The 16,557-nt window shown below is 46.0% G+C and overlaps 1 protein-coding gene across 1 annotated transcript in view; it reads right to left on the bottom strand.

Moving 5' to 3' along the window:
* LOC147640574 (HAD-superfamily hydrolase, subfamily IG, 5'-nucleotidase) overlaps positions 1–16,557 on the bottom strand; it is a 155,579-nt gene that overhangs the window by 75,215 nt on the left and 63,807 nt on the right. The window contains exons 7-10 of the mRNA XM_086813089.1: positions 9,061–9,132; positions 8,880–8,927; positions 8,670–8,747; positions 8,416–8,535 (exon numbers count right to left, since the gene is read on the bottom strand). Of these exons, the coding sequence (XP_086669215.1) occupies positions 8,416–8,535; positions 8,670–8,747; positions 8,880–8,927; positions 9,061–9,132 (318 nt within the window). The remainder of the gene's footprint in view (positions 1–8,415; positions 8,536–8,669; positions 8,748–8,879; positions 8,928–9,060; positions 9,133–16,557) is intronic.

Raw genomic sequence — 16,557 nt, 5'->3', positions numbered from 1 at the left:
GGGGCCGGAAAGGACCGCAGGCCCCCCCCCTCAATACTTTTTGTATTTCTTGGAGTATTTATATTTGTACAAGTGTCACAGGCCTAACAGGCCAGATTTCTCCACAAGGGAGTGAAAACAACCAAATAAAACTGGTTCAAGTCGATGAAGAGGTGTTGGTCGGAGTAGCCCCAAATCACAGGCTCATTCCCACCTTCACTGGGTGTACACGTGCCTTTCACTGGTCTTCCGGGACCGTTGTCGTGACGTGTGCGGAATAGCCAGGAAAGTACGAGACTTCTAGCTGTGAGAGTTGGTACCAAACCTAACAAGGAAACTCACATTCAAAATTTCCCAAAAAGCATAGGACAAATCCATCCTTGTATCCGTGTTCCAATTGCTTTTCCCTTTCCAAGCATAGATTCACTGGCTTCTTTTTCCAAAACTTTCCAGCTATTCACATGTAGGCATAACATAACCTTTAAGTATTTCCAACATACATGTGACCCTTTTCATTCCATACATCCATTGTCACCATTCCCAACATCTCATAATGTTCTTTATCACCTGAAAATCTGGCTTAAAATTCCAACAACTCACAAACACAAAATGATATATGGCATAACTTTAACATATTCACATGATTTTAAAAGAGATCCATGGCCTGCATTTAGATCCACTAAGATAGAATCAAAGTCAATTTTCACTAGAGTCGTTGCTGTATTTCTGACTCTTTGATTCCATGTCCCTTGATGCTATATCCTCACATCTCTTCATTTCAAATCACCTTTAACAAAACCTTTGAAGGTTTATTGGCATCATGAATTTACAACGTGGAAGGTAGGAAATGAAATTTAATCTAATTTTTACTTATCTGAAGGCGGGGAAAGCAATTTTATTCGATTTTCTTTTCAAAATCATTTCCCACACTTTGCTGCAGACGGCGCACAGCTGGCGCATAGCTGATTTTTGTAATTTTGTAGAAGTCGTATCAATAGAGAGTAGTAATTCTGCTCTCTAATTCAAGCCCCAACACACCATCGACAGTCGCCGAATGCGTGAAATCAAAAACACTGGTCGAACACGCTTCTGTCCATCGTTTTTTTTCTGCAGACCCTCTCTGATAAGCACCGCACCAATTCTCTGGTTTTTTCTCTTCATTCCCGCGAGGAAGTCGGCGCCATCCACCTTTTGCAGCTAAAATCGCGCTTTTCCCATTTTAAATTTCTTCACTGCGCCTACCATTCCACGCGTATTTTTTTCAAGTAATATTCATTAAAAATTAACTTTCTCACACCATAGCCTTGCTAAGGTCTCCCACACCACATCAAGGTAGGCTTCATTTGGTAACCTTATTGCATATACGACCTTGCCATCTAAAGCATACGATCAAGACCACAACCATTATGCACCATAAAGTCCTCTGTCTCAGTGCTAATATCAACTCAACCATGTTAGGCACAGCTTATGAGCAATTCACCATCTCATGGAATCAATAAAGCAGTCGAACCACAAGCATAATCCAGTCCTATCAAGGCACAAGGTGTCTGCTAGCCCCAAAGTTCTCCATAAGCATAAAAAAAATCCTCCACAATTCACACCACACTGTCAGAAGCTTCGAAACCTGGCTGAGCCTCAGCTCATCTTATTGAACCTCATATACAATATGAACATATGTACATGGCATCATATAATGACTCGTCATGGCACTTAACCCAATGCATCTGGATGTGTATTTGATGGCCTCACATGCACGGTTTCACACCATAGACGTGCCATGGCACGACACCGTGCACCAACACGCACGCCCGTACTAACGCAGGCCAAGGAGTACACCGCGGAGGAAACGTGGCCTGGTTTTCCCCAACGAGCTTTGCTCCCAAATTCCCTGGTGAGTCTAACCTTCACTAGCTCTCAGAAGCTCTGAGAGCGCGGTTAACAACACCTCACAAGGAAATATACTAGCCACACCAGGAAGAATTTCCTGAACATGGTGAGCATATACATGCCATGTTCCTGCACTACACAACTTAAAGCATTCTCTGAATTTAAATTTGCAAATTTCAGATTTATACAAATGAGAAAAATATGAGAGCACCTGGTACGGTGAAATCCAGATACGACCGATACAATTTGTAGCAGGTACAATCAAGCACGTCAAGAACTTCACATGTGTGCAGGTACAGCAAGTACTGTTTGTACAACTGGTACAGTGAGTTCAACAGCCAGGTGCAGTCAAGTACAACAGGTACATATGGGCAGCCAACAGGTACACGTGGGCAGCCAACAGTTGCAAGAACAACAGGTTTTGGTCAGGTGGTACAACAAGTACAGGTACAGCAGGCGTGGGCAGCCCTGCAGGCAGGTACAGCAGGTGTGGGCAGCCCTGCAGGCAAGTACAACTGTAGGTACAGCAGGCGTGGGCAGCCCTTCAGGCAAGTACGACTGTGGGTACAGCAGGCGTGGGCAGCCCTGCAAGAAGGTACAGCCAGCGGGTACAAAATGGAGGATACCAGGAGATGGTGAGAGAGGGATTGCAGGCGATGAAGAGAGAGGGATTGCATGCGATGGAGAGAAAAGATATCCAACCACCACCCACGTGGGGAATAAATACCAATGTTTCATGCAATACCTTTTTCAAAGGTTATAAAGCCTTTATACCAATTTAATACTATGGGCACCATCAAAAAGAAATGTCCAGCCCCTTTTCTTAAATGTGTGTGAACACATTACCTTATAAACATTAAAGTTAACCATAGTTTATGGATTTTACCTTTTAAAAGGGCCAAAATGGAAATACTTACCACCTGTTCACACGCCACACCACCAAGTCAGCAAACAGCATTCCACGGTACACTGGGGGCATCCCCGTCCAGTGTACTGGCATGGCATAACAGGCAGACACACGCAAACAAGTCATGCAAAAACAAATTTATGCATGCAAGCATAAATGCATGTGCACAAATAATGGACGAAATCTCCCTTTCATGAAACTTGTACAAGAGGTTCCTGTCGGGCACAAAACTGGCGCGACAAATATAAATAAATGTCCTGGTCTTCCTATGGAGTGACAGCCCCATAGGTAAGACACCATCCTGGCCATCACGGGTGGCACCAATAGGCTCCCGTCCATACAGCACGAAGCAAATCACACACGGGTGACACGAAACTGATTCCCGTCCATGTGACGCAGCACTGGTCGCACACGAGTGGCACTGATCTGGCTCCCGTCCATGTGACACCATAAAACTGGCCCTTTCACATGGGACACTAGCCTGGCCTCATGTGAACATGGCACAAATCTGGCCGCTCTATGGAGTGACAGTCCCATAGAAGTGGCTCCATAAATGGAGATGGACCAGATGGTGACAGAGAGCCTTTTGAGACCGGCATTTACAACCAGGCAGTGGGATGCCTCATTTACTTGTGTACCACGAGGCCTGACATATCTTTTGGGGTGTCTTTGTTGAGCAAATTCATGCACAACCCAGGCACAAAGCATTGGCAAGCAGTCAAACGCATTTTTCGTTATCTTCAGGGTACCCTGGATCTTGGTTTGTTCTATCCCAAGGGGGGCAGCTTGCAGCTTTATGCATACAGTGATTCGGATTAGGCTGGTGATTATGATACCAAGCAATCCACCAGTGGGAATTGTTTTTTTCTTGGCAGTTCATACATATCTTGGTTGAGCAAAAAGCAACCCACTGTTGCCACATCTACTTGCGAGGCTGAGTTCAGGGCAGTCTGCACAGCTACAGTAGATTGTGTATGGTTGAGGAGACTATTGGCTGATCTTCGTGAGTGTCAGCAGACACCCACTACCATTCTCACTGATAGCCAGGGTGCTATGGCCGTGGCACGAAATCCCGTATTTCATGCACGTACCAAGCACATTGAGATTCATTATCACTATGTTAGAGAGAGGTTACATGCAAGGGAGATCAATTTATCTTACTGCCCTACACAGGATAATGTTGCAGATCTATTCACAAAGGCTTTACCTCAAGAAAAGTTTGAAGCTTTCCGCAAAGCTTTGGGCACTCTCATACAGAGAGTGATCTGCTACCTTGTACAGGTTCACACTTTCACTAAAGGGGGGATTTGTAGGCATATACTCACTTATGGTAGTGCTATGTGTGAACAGGGCTTAACCAAGGGCACTTTTTCCCATGTGGTTTTTCTCCTTCGATATCAAGTGTGAAAGGACACTCTATCCATATAATATTTTGTGCTTCTATATTATATGGATGTGATACACATGCAAGTGTTGACTTGCATTTTGTGGCTACCACACTTTTGGCTCTCTCTCTCTCTCTCTCTCTCTCTCTCTCTCTCTCATTTCCTTGTGAGCTTCTTCTTCCTGCACCTAACCCTAATTTGCAGGATTCTGTGTGTGTAGTGTGTGAGTCCAACACTAACAATTCAATGCAACGGAGTGGTTTGCCCCACGAGAGATAGACGTTGACACCACCTGTTCGGCTCTGATGAGGATACTACATGATTGGTGGGGCTCATTCCATTGTGCATCTAAGACTCACGTAGTACGTGGATCCTGCTTTTTGGGCAGTTAGTACCCTTTCATGTTTTGTTGGCACAGAATGTACTATTTTTGGACTCACGGACCCTTTGAATCTTTCATTGACATAAATAAAATCTCTCTCTCTCTCTCTCTCTCTCTCTCTCTCTCTCTCTCTCTAACAGCACGCGCACCCGAGTAATACCGATCCTAGTTTGAATACACTTGCAAACAAATGGAAAATTTCACACTGAAGAAAAGTTAACCTCTCAACATATCACTGGGGCTGGAACGGGCTGCCCCCCCCCCCCACCCCCCCCCTAGGAAAAACTTCATTCCAAGGCGTATTTCTTTGGTACAAGTACGAGGGTGCTCTTGCACCACGTTTCCAGTACATGCATGAAATCAATAACAAAGAAACAAAAGAAACCTTGTCCAAGCTGTACAGCCCGGACTAGGTACATCAGGGAGTTTACTCCTCTTGAAGATCCTTCACTAAACCATTCTTCCCAAATGGCTAACCTTCTTTGCTTCTTGCAGGAGGTAACCCACCAAGGACCATGATGCAACTAGATACCTTGCAGCCCACTTTGAGAAACCCCCAAATCAGCAGTAGAGAAGATGTTCAATGCTGAATACTCTGCAGCTCTTCTAGAGAAAAACTCCAAACCTCAACAGGGTGCAGAAGGTTCGACAGCTTGTGATGCTCTCTTTCACACCACTGACCACCTTGCTATGCAACACCTAGCAGCACTTTCAACGACCGCCATTCTTTCCCTTGCTTTGCGCTGGTTCATAGGCACCATAGTTGTGACGGTACGAAAATACGATACTGTACGGGAATTTTTGGTACAATATGAAATTTTGGGATACCGTACGATAAAATACGGGTTTTTTTTTCACTATCAATCTATGTAGCTTCAAGCTTGAATGTGAGGGAAGCTTGGGGGGGGGGGGGGGTCCACAGTACTCGAGGAACCAAAACATGGAGATGTGTCTCTTCCAATTGGATCTCCCAGTTGCCTCCAAAAAAAGAGCCTGCATGGGTAACGCGATACCAAAGGTCTCCCAGTGTACTGTTTATGACTAAGGGACCGTCCTTACACAGATATGAGCAGTGCATCTAGGGTGATAGGTTTAGGGACTTCTCTGTAGATCAAAATGGTTGTGTCCAAATCTTCTCCCTCCTTCATAACTTGAGGATCTGACTGTCTAGCCTACCTATACTAGGGATCTCCAAGTGATGTAGCAAGATTCTCTCCTCATCCTACTAATCAAGTGTACACTACCAGTCTACCTTGCCAGATTTTTTGGGTCTTCCAGCAATCCCATATGGAATGCTGAGTGGACACGAAAGTTGCGAAGTATTGCGGGCATTTGGGATCTTAGTTGAGCAAGATTTCAATTTTTGTTGGGCATTTTGAATTTTTTTTCAAGATTGGGGCGGGGGGGGGGGGAGGAGGTGGGGGGCTCATATCGTACGATATTGTACAGAACCATACCATACAAACTGTACAATACGAATAGATTCGTACGAGTATGAAAAACAACCATGACAGGCACCATGTTCATGAAGCCCTTGTTCTTGCGTTGTGTTACAGCCATGGTTTGGCTTTGCCTTGTGATGCATTGGCCCCCCACCATGCATGTCTTGCAGTTAGCCAGCGGGTACAGAATGGTGCAGCAGGTCGAACAGCTAAAGTCAGTCGAGTTGCAAATACAGGATCGTACAGCTGGTACAACGGTCGGAAAACCACCAGCAGTCGAACAGCAGCTACCAATGGTGCAACTGGTACAACAGTTGAGAAAAGCACCAGCAGTTGGTCCAAAAAGACCGTACCGTAGGCACATCCGGCACCGTAATGAGGAAAGGAAAGAACCGTACAGTAGGCGGAAGGAACACCTTCAGCCGGGTTCTAGAAAAGAGAGAGAAGCAAATGCACGCAAGAGCAGTCGTTGGGGAAAAACAACGTACAGCAAACTTCAGTGTGATCCCCTGGCGAAAGAGGGCCCTATCCACCTGCTTTATGGATGCAGGGTGGTCGATTCTTGGAAAGTCCACATAAATGGAATTCATTTTCTCTTGGAGACATGTGGCAGCTTCTATTCGATTCCTCCTCTCCACAAGTCTATATTGCCAAATGAGTTGTCCTCTACCCATGTGGTGCCCAAAATTATTAGTAATGACCCCTTTCATTGAAATGAATGTGAACACCACAAAGGCTTATAACTTGGTCATCATTAAAATGTACCCTTTTTGGCCTCTTTTCACATGCTTTAAACCCTGTAAAATGCTATAAATTTATCAACAGACAAGGGCACTCTACTGACTGTCAAGGATTTGGACATCGTAGTATGGATTGTCCAACTCCTTTTGGATCAAGGACTAATGCATTCACATGCATCCAAGATTTATGCACATGCATGCGAAATGGAAATCCCCTGTTCTCAGTACTTCTACTTTTTTTTGGGGGGGCACCTTGGAATCCCAGAGTCCTTTCACATAAGAACATGCCCGGATTGGTGACACTCTCTAGCAGTGGCGCAAACTTTCATGCATGCACCCTTGCATCATTGGCATTAGTTCTACCCAGCAGCACTCACAACTCCCACTGATTCATGCTGAGAGCCTACCTATCCTGCACACCAGCCTACAATCCTATACAAAGAAAATACACAAATGCTTGGTTTCATGCATAAGCAGCATAGCTTCAGGCCAGTTGAATAACCAGCTCACTCAAGCTGCCCACACAAGAGCAGAGCCTGATTTTAGTCTTCACAAGAAAAAGCACCAAAGTGCTGTAACTCATAGTTACGGGAAACGCCCAAAACAGCCGTTTTTGAGGGCCGAACACGTTTCAGTGTAGGTAGGGGATTGAAACGCGTTTCGGTCACCCCGAAACGGCTGCCCAAAACGTTTCAACTAACAGGGGAAACGTTTCAACTTACCGTTTCCCACAACACCACACGTTTCGGAGATCTTTCCACCCAAATCAACATGAACTAGTAAGAAAATGTCACACTGCAACAATTGATATCCCTTTTATTCCCCTTTTATTCTTATAAACCATAAAATTCATGTCATAATGGGATCTCATGTGCATACAAACAATCATGAACTTTCAACCCCTCCCCTCCTTTAGCCCTCCTTGCTGACATGGCGTTTCTGTTTCCGTTTCGGCTCTCCTCAAAATTTTTGTTTCTGTATTCGTTTCCGTTTCCCTCTTTCCCTCAACTATGGTGTTGTTTTGCCAAATGGCACCTTTGCAAGTAAGCCACCAGAAAATCTACTCAAAACTTCTTTTTTAAGCCTTCAAATGGAAAGGAAAAAGCTAAGAACAATCCTGCCTTGTGCTTTCTCCACCTTGAAAGCATTCCCTCAGCAGCCTTGTATTCGGTTGCCCTTTCCCTAGCACAGTCAAGAGCACACAAAAGTGGTACTTGGTCTTCTTTCACGGAAACACCTATAGCTGTGACATAGTACTCGTGATGACACAACAGTCAGCAGTTTGAGAGGTCAGAGCGTTGAAACATTCACCATGGGTCTCCACAAAAACAAAAAAACATGGACGATTCAACCCTCTGCATTGGTGCAACCTTAGGAACATCTCCCAAACTTGCTGTATCTACTTCTTTTACAATGCCCTCGGCCCCACCCCTTTTCTTGTGCCAAGTTCGCCTGATGACTCCATGGATTTTTCTTCCAGGCTTGTTCCAGTGTGTTTGAATGTATTTAATTCCCTTTTCCGAATGTCCAGAGTAGCACAGGCCCCTTTCCACATGATAGACAGCCCTTTTAATTCAAAAACAAGAGCAGGAAAACCCATCTTCCATAGACATTTGAAAACAAGGGCAGGAAAACCCATCTGCCATAGACATTTTTCAAGCTTATAGATGAAGCTGCTTTATGAACAAATTACCATGTCAAAAAGTGCTCGCCAATCCATGGCATCTGGCAGAAATCGGTTGAAAGCATGTTGCATCATCTTGTTTGTGTAGTGATAATCTGAATTCGTAATAAGAATCAACCTCTTTCCTGCCTGCTTGCATGTTGAACAACCGTGCAAAAAAGATAAAAGCAGGTCAATGATAGTCAAAAGTAAGCGCTAACCCCAGTCAGATAGCCACTGCTATCAAATGGCAAAGTACAAAGGCATAAAGAAAGAAGCCTTACTTCTTTTTGATCGAGAAGTGCCAAAGGCAACTCTGGGTCAAGCTCTACAAATCGTTCTGGCTCATTTATAATTTCATTCTAGACACCTCATAACCCAATGTACTCAAAAAGTGCCGCAGGAAAACATTCTTCAAAATGATTTTCACAACCCTCTCAAAACAAAGAAAAAAAACGATTCAGCTTCGAGGCAGCACGACAGATGATACAAACCTTGAGTTGTCCTTCAACATGAGCTTTGAACAGTGCTTTGGCAACAACCTGCACTAAGACATTGATCAATCTTGAAAATAACTTTCAAACATGAGACACCTATCACAAACAGGCCATCAAACCAAACATTAAACGCTTTTCAAGAAATCATTGGAGTAAAAACATTGGATTTTAATGCAACCTTGTAGAGGCCACAATAGTCCAATGGAGCAATTTCTGGTGGAAGAGCACCTTCATCGAGCCTTTCAACCATCTGTAATTCCGTGAACAAGATCTTAATTACCAAGTATTCTTTGAACTTTCCGAATGGCAAAAAACTCAAGCAACTGCATCGAGTAAAAAAGCAATGAGTTACAAACCTGCTGCTCTATATAGTCCACACAAGTCAGAATCAGCATAGTTAGACAAGGCACCGTTTAAAGTTAGCAGAACCACAAACGATAACCTGGAATACCCCACACCAATCTTTGAATGTCATGGACTCATGTGCACCCCCTGTCCTAGGGTGCCATGTAGACATTCTCCTTCATCTAAGACAGAGGATCACTTTTCTAATAGACCTTGAGCAAATTGGGAGCCCTAGCCCAAGGGACAGGTCATTAGGTGCCATCTAGGTCTTTAGGGTTTGGTCCAATCATGCCCATGGCACAAATATTTTGTAACCCTCTATACAAAATATAATGTTGAACAGGCCTACTCAACACATGGTTGGGTGTCTGGGACAGCCAAATCTAGGGTCAAGTCCTTGTCCAAGTCCCGGGCAAGTGTGTCTTGCCATGTGAGAAAGCCACATTTCCCTGTGGTCACTAGCAATGGTTCAGTTAGGGGCCATGGTGGCTGTGGACAGCAGCCCATCAGCATCCTCGTGTTTAGGACTTAAAATGGGCATGAGTAATGTCAAAACATGTGGGAACAGGGTGGACCTGTTGTGGGCACCCATGTCTCAAATTGGCATAAAGTTCTTTGTAGATGTGTGCTCCGGAACACCTTATCATGCAGGTCTTGGGGCCATCCCTAGATCAGCCATGGAACCCCTATTTATAGAGACTTTGGGGGCTGAGGTTCTCATCTTGTCATAGCCAACCTGTGGAGCATCCAGTTCTCAGCCAAGGGCAAGCAAGGGAGGGGTACTTCCAGTTAAAGGGCAAGGCGACCAGGTCCATCAGCAAAAAGGAGAGCAAAACGCACAGCTCTAAGGCAGCGAGGAGAGAAACGCACAGCTCTAGGGCAGCGAGGAGAAAAAAAGTTATATTTACGTCTCACAAAAGGCCCGATGGGCCTATGAGACAAAAGATGATTACAAGTATCCATGGAATATCATCATCATGGAAAACTGAAATAAAACTGAAACTGAAACTGGAAACCTAGTAACTGAAGCTAACTGCTAGGTAAATGGAGAGAACAAACAGGGGAGCATGCTATCAAGTATACAAGAATGATCATAATGCACTCTATCCCGAATCTATGGAGGGGAGGGGTCCATGGAGGAGATCCATCATCGGGCAGGAGAGGGTGGCCGCAAGATCTCAAATAGTGAAGAGAAGCTGAGAAGAAGAGGAGTGACGTGTAAGGATCACATCGATCTGAGCCTGACGGACTGGTGGCCAAGGTCGTCTCGCAACTTGGAGCACTTTGGCTCGCGGTAGAGTAACCCCTATGCTCCTAGATATTGTCCTCGTTTGATGATGTGCCCGATCTGCTGGTGGACTAGGTACAGCATGCTGGGGCTGGAAGAAGGCGGTGATCCTAAGCTGGGCTGAACTAGCTCGTGAGGTTTGTGCTTTGAGGAGGCTCTCTCTGTGTCGTCGTAGCTCCAACAAGAACAAGCCCATACATCTATGGTCTCGATAATCCATGATACAGCTAATAGGACCGAACCCCTCTCTGAAAAGGCAATGGTATCTTGATCAATGACTTATTGAAAAAGAAGAGAATGTTTTTCCTTCTTTTTTTTTTCTGAAAAGGAGACTTCTATTAAGTATGAAAAAATTTACAAAATGGAGATTTCACACCAAGCAAGGTGGAGATCTCAACCAATCAGGAGCCCTGTGCTGCCAATAGGGTTCCGAATGAGAGGATGTGAAAAAGATACCAATGTCCCACTCTCTCATAAACTGGCTGCGCTTCCTCTCCGCAACCCTCGAAGATCCTAGGATTCTGGCCCAGGTAGCCATAATGGTGTGAATAATATCACTCCAAATCCTGCAAAGACACTGAGAAACAAGAACGGGAGTACCCTCAATGGCCTCAGTGCATCTAGCCTTCCAGATATTCCAGGCTGAGATGCTAGCAATAATCTCCCAAGAGCTGTCTAACCTCTGTGCCGGAGGAACAAAGTGTGAAAGTCGCAAATCCTGAAGACAACACTGCCGAGCAACTCCTTGCCTAACCATAATGGCCAAGCTGCTGTCAGTCCCCTCGAACCTCAGCTGAGGCCCAGACTGTGTCAACCAAATGATAGAACCAAAAGAAATGATAGTATCCCTCTTAATCCTACCAAAGAGGTGTGCAATCGCAGACCAAACCCTCTGTGCTTCCTTGCATTCCCATAAACAATGGTAAACTGACTCCGAAACTCCTGCACATCTAGGGCATGCTGGGCAAACACCAGTAACAGACCTCCACTGATTGGTGGCCAGACCACCATGAAGAGAAACCTAGATAAAGGAGGAAATACGTGGCTTCCTATAAGAATGCCACAATCTCCACCAAAATACCCTCTGAATGTCAGTCGAAATGCCATAAGATTCCCAATGGGGTCTAAGGGTAGGGACACTCTGATTGTGTCCCAAGATAAGATGTCTGGCATTCCGCACCGTATAACTCAACAAAGGCTATGGAATACTTAGTTCCAAGCTTAAGAATTGCGGTGCAAGAATGTTTTATGGAAAATGTATTAGCTAAAATGCTAATCGATTTACAGAAGCTTGATGAAACCAGACTAACTGCATCGCATGGACTTATGGTCGAAAAACTACAAAGAAAACATTGGTTCGACAATAACTTAAAACAAAAAGAACTGCAAATGGGGGACCTTGTCCTCATGTATAGTGTAGGGAGCACCATAAAAAAGAAACTCAAGTACAGAGGTCTAGGACCCTTCTGAGTGTCCGAGATCACACCTCAAGGGTCAGTTGAAATTGAGACAATTGAGGGCGTACAAATGGAGGGTTACGTTAATGGGAGAAAGACGAGTAAAATGCTGAGTACTGAGAGGGCAAATGCGACAGCAACGTTATGGCCATGTCCTCTGACGATATCTCCTTCCCAGCGTGAAGAACTTCCTCCTGAAGAGCCCGTAGCTTGTTAATATACTCCCGCATCGTCAACGACTTTGCAGGGCTCATAACCCACATCTGTACTTCCAAGGAAATCCTCTTCATGGGCGATACCCTGTTGTAAAGAGAAGCCAAATGCTGCCATATACCTCTGGCCAGCGTCATATGCTTTACATGATTGATTACCTGCTGTGTGCAGTTAAGGAAGATAAACGAACGGACCCTAGCGTTGACACGATCTCACGTCTATGCCTGTGCCTCCCGGTACTTTCGGATCGACGGTGACTCCCCTTCCTCTACGTCCGGCCGTGGAACCCCAACAACGATGAAAATGGTGAGTCTGGGTCATACTGGTAGGGAGGGAGCTGGTCAATCTGAAGCCCATGTGCCATAAACCATGTGATAACAGAGCCATACAACAAGATGAGTGTGTGCCTCTCACAACAATCGCCTATGAAGACTCCAGGGCTAGGCGAGGGTCCGTCTCTCTCACTCTTTGTATATAGGTAACTATCTCGAGGAGTGCCTCTATAACCATGGGGGATTCATCAAACTCCGCTTGAATGATATGATGTGGGACAGATGGTTTGCTGCGAATCATCCGTGATAGCATGAGGATTAGAGGCCGCTCAATCCACTACCAGTCTACCGAGGATAATCCTGGTGCCCAAAAGGGAGCTGCATACATCATCGTTGGAGTGACCAAGGGGTCAAAGAGCCACCCTTTCGTCCGGGGTTCTTGGAAGTGAGACTGATGGCACTAGCACTCCAGGAGGACTAGTACGACATATCCTTTGGTCAATCTATCCTGGGAGGCCTGCCGCATGGAGAAACGTCCCCCTGTACTGGTGAAGGTAACCCCAAGGTAGACATAAGAACTAGTCACCTACACTCTACTATCTCTGTATGTGATCACTGTATCCTTCATCACTTTCCGATAAGTGTGAAAGACCATCGCCTTGGTTTTCCCAAGGTTAACTGATCCTTCATCACTTTGCGGATAGTGTGAAAGACCATCACCTTGGTTTTCCCAAGGTTAACTGAGAGCCCCCGCCGTGTACAAAAATCCTGCAGTGCATCCATATGACGCGGTAGTCCAACCTGAGAATCTGAGATAAGCACTATGTCATCAGCATATAGGAGTATAGCAATGAGAGTGCCTCCGGCCTGCATGGTCAATAAAGGCTGAGATATCACCAATATAGATACCAAAGAGTGTGGAGATAGGGGGCACCCTATTTCACCCCAATGGTGCTAGTGATCTCCTCTGAAAAGCCCGTTGGGCATCTAACTCTCATATCTGATGGAACCCCCAGTAATTGCAACCTCTAGAGCAAGCGGTCACGTGGCACTGTGTCAAAAGGCTTCACGGAAATCCACAAAGCAGCAATAAAGGCGTCTGCTATCCGCCTTAGCCTGCTCAATGAGGCTCCTGATAGTGAAGATATGATCTAATGTACGGAAGTTCCGACGGAAGCCAACCTGGCCTGGTGCACGCAAGCCCTCCCTCTCTGCCAAGGCACCGAATTGTGCCTCGAGAACTGATCCATAAAGCTTGGCCATGATATGGCCGATCATACTGGTCCTGTAGTTGCTGGGATCCATGGTATCCCCAACCTTGTGGATAGGGGCAATAGTATGAAGAGACCAAGTGTGTGGAAAGCCCTCCGAAAGTGCTCTGTTAAATATGTGCGCTATAAGTGGAGCGAGGGTTTCGGAGGCATAGGAGAGGTGCTCTCCTCTAATCCCTGTGAGATCCTAGGAGCGACAATGCTCGAGTCTCCTCATAGCTTCCTCCACCATGTTTGCGGTGAAAAAGCTAGATGTAGTGGGGCGAAGTTCTGGTGGGTGTGGAAGGGGGGGGCTGATCAAGAATGTGATATAATGAGTGGGCGTATGTGTGTCAGTGATTGGTGTGGGTGGTCAGCGTTCCCGTATCCGGCACCATGCCTCCTCAAAGTTACCGCTCAAGAATAGTTCGTATAGCTCCCAATATTTCTCTACTTCATGTGCAGGTTTTTTACTTGAGGAGTAAGGGAATAGTTTAGTCTCTAAGCATGTCAGCTCGAGGTTTGGCCCGTAGCTACTTCTCGTAAAAGACAGGCACGTGTAGTGCGGCACTCGTCATCATACCAACTATTCTGGGGCATTGTCCCAATCCAGGGTTGGCAGTGGAATGAGAGGTATGGGGGAAGCTGGCAATAGCAGATGAATGGAGAAGTGCTGTGAGCTGAGAAGTGAGAGTGTCAAGAGGTGCAGCTGGATCCATCGATAAGAGGCCGTGGTAGATGTGATTGCAATAGATATGATCGCTATCATGGGTGAAATGAGTAGTGACGTAATGTGTAGTGGGGGATAAAGGTGCGGGTGTAGGTTGACAGAGAATCCACTATCATGTGCAAACTCATGTAAAGCATCCAGATGACGCTGCATACCCTCAGGGGAGTCAGAGATCAACACAATATCATCAGCATATAACAATAGTGGGATCCAAGTACCTGCTAGCTGGGCTCCTCTGTCCCCCAATCTCTCAATGTAGTCAGAAGCCTCATCCACATACATACCAAACAATGAAGGAGATAACGGGCAACCTTGCTTCACTCCTATAGTGGAGTGAACCAAAGTAGAGACCCCCTCTGGGGTGCATACCTGTCCTGCAAAAACTGATCTATATAAAGCCATAATCCCCCATATGAGCTCTGTGGGTATCCCCATCTCCTGTAATGGCCTCATCAATCTGGCTCTGGGCACTGTATCAAATGCTTATGTTGCTGCCTTGGGGGCCTGAGGAAGGGTGTGTGGGACAAGGGAGGCAGATGGAGCCGGTGCGCACCAGTGGGTGGGATAAGAGACGCGAGCAGAGGGCGCTGCGCAGGTGCCAGGTGGATAGTATACTTCCGTTCAGGCACGAATAGACGCTCCCACTGTCAGTAACCAAGAATGTAATTCCAGGATAGAGAGGGATCAGCCAGAGTCACCCATGTCTCGACCCAACAAGCCTCTACTCCGAGTTTTTCCCTTTCCATGGGTACCTACATGGCTATAATGCAATCTATGCTTCAGTCCACAGTTCAAACACTGCTTCCAGCATTGCAACCCAAGTGCCAAGGAGATCTAGAGGACAAATGGCACCAACGCACATGCGATGGAGATGGAGCAACTGTGGGCTTCTATTGCAGCTGAGGCTGAGAGGTCGTGGGCTTCCGTCGTGATCAAGGCCGAGCGTATACGGGCTGCTCTCGCAGCCAAGGCACAAGAGGGAAAGGACAGTGTCTCATGGAGATGAAGGCGTTGCAAGCTTCCCTCACAGCGTACTGTCAGCATGCAGTCGAGAAGGCCAAGGAGGACAAGGAACAGCCTCGCCGAGAGTGGTACAACCACCTTAGTACCATGACGGATCACAATCACAAGGAGTTCGAAGCCTTGCCTCTCACAGTTCAACCCGCACCACAACCATCGAGATCATGGGACTCTCGGAGAAGATAGAGTTCAGTAAGTATGATGGTAAGCTTGATGCAAATGTTGTTCAGTATTGGCTTCATCAGTTTATATTTTGTTGGTGTTCATCAATCCAACCTAGAAAAGGTCATGTTAGCCGCTATTCACCTCCAAGGAGACACTAGCATATCACCAAAATTCCTACCTAGAAAAGGTCATGTTAGCCGCTATTCACCTCCAAGGAGACACTAGCATATCACCAAAATTCCTACCCTCCTTAGCTTTCTAATCCGGAGTAAGCTTGGGGTGGTCCTAGTGGACTTAAAGCTACAGCCTCTGGAACCCTACATTGGGATGGACCCTGAGGACAGTGCTGGCATGGACCTTGAGGACAGCGCTATCAACCTATTGTGGCTTGGGCGGAAAGGTTGGGATGGTGTTGTCTTGGGCTTGCCATGATCTCGGGCTCAAAGCACCTCACATCCCACTGAAGTGGGGAGTCCAATCCATTCAGGATGGCTCCCAGCTTCTCGGCATCTGGCATACGCAACTGCAAGGCCAAATTTGTGACCTTATTATCATACTGGAGAACTAGTCTTTTGAACTTCCTGCGAAACTCATCCTCAAGTCTCAATAAGTATTGTGGTAGCAGGAACTATCATTTCAAGTCGGAAATGAATACGTTCCACTGGTAATTGCCTCAACCATCTGGGCCAATGTGGGCACCTGACCAAACTAGCCACCAAGCAAGCACCATCGGCCAGGTAATAGTTGGCTAAAAAAACTTTCTCCATATCGGACTTTCATACGACATCAAAATATGCTTCAAATTGGAGAATCCAAAAATGCATAGTAGTAGGGTCAAGCTTATTGTTGTACTTTTTTCGAGAAAGGGGTTCACAGCATTCGAGTGGCGAGACAATTGCTGAGGAAACTAGCATGTTTCTCTCATCTGGTGTTCT

Source organism: Cibotium barometz, chromosome 2, assembly GCF_041138505.1.
Source record: "Cibotium barometz isolate CiBa-2024 chromosome 2, ASM4113850v1, whole genome shotgun sequence".
Classification (NCBI taxonomy): domain Eukaryota; kingdom Viridiplantae; phylum Streptophyta; class Polypodiopsida; order Cyatheales; family Cibotiaceae; genus Cibotium; species Cibotium barometz.
This window is presented reverse-complemented; position numbering and strand designations above follow the sequence as displayed.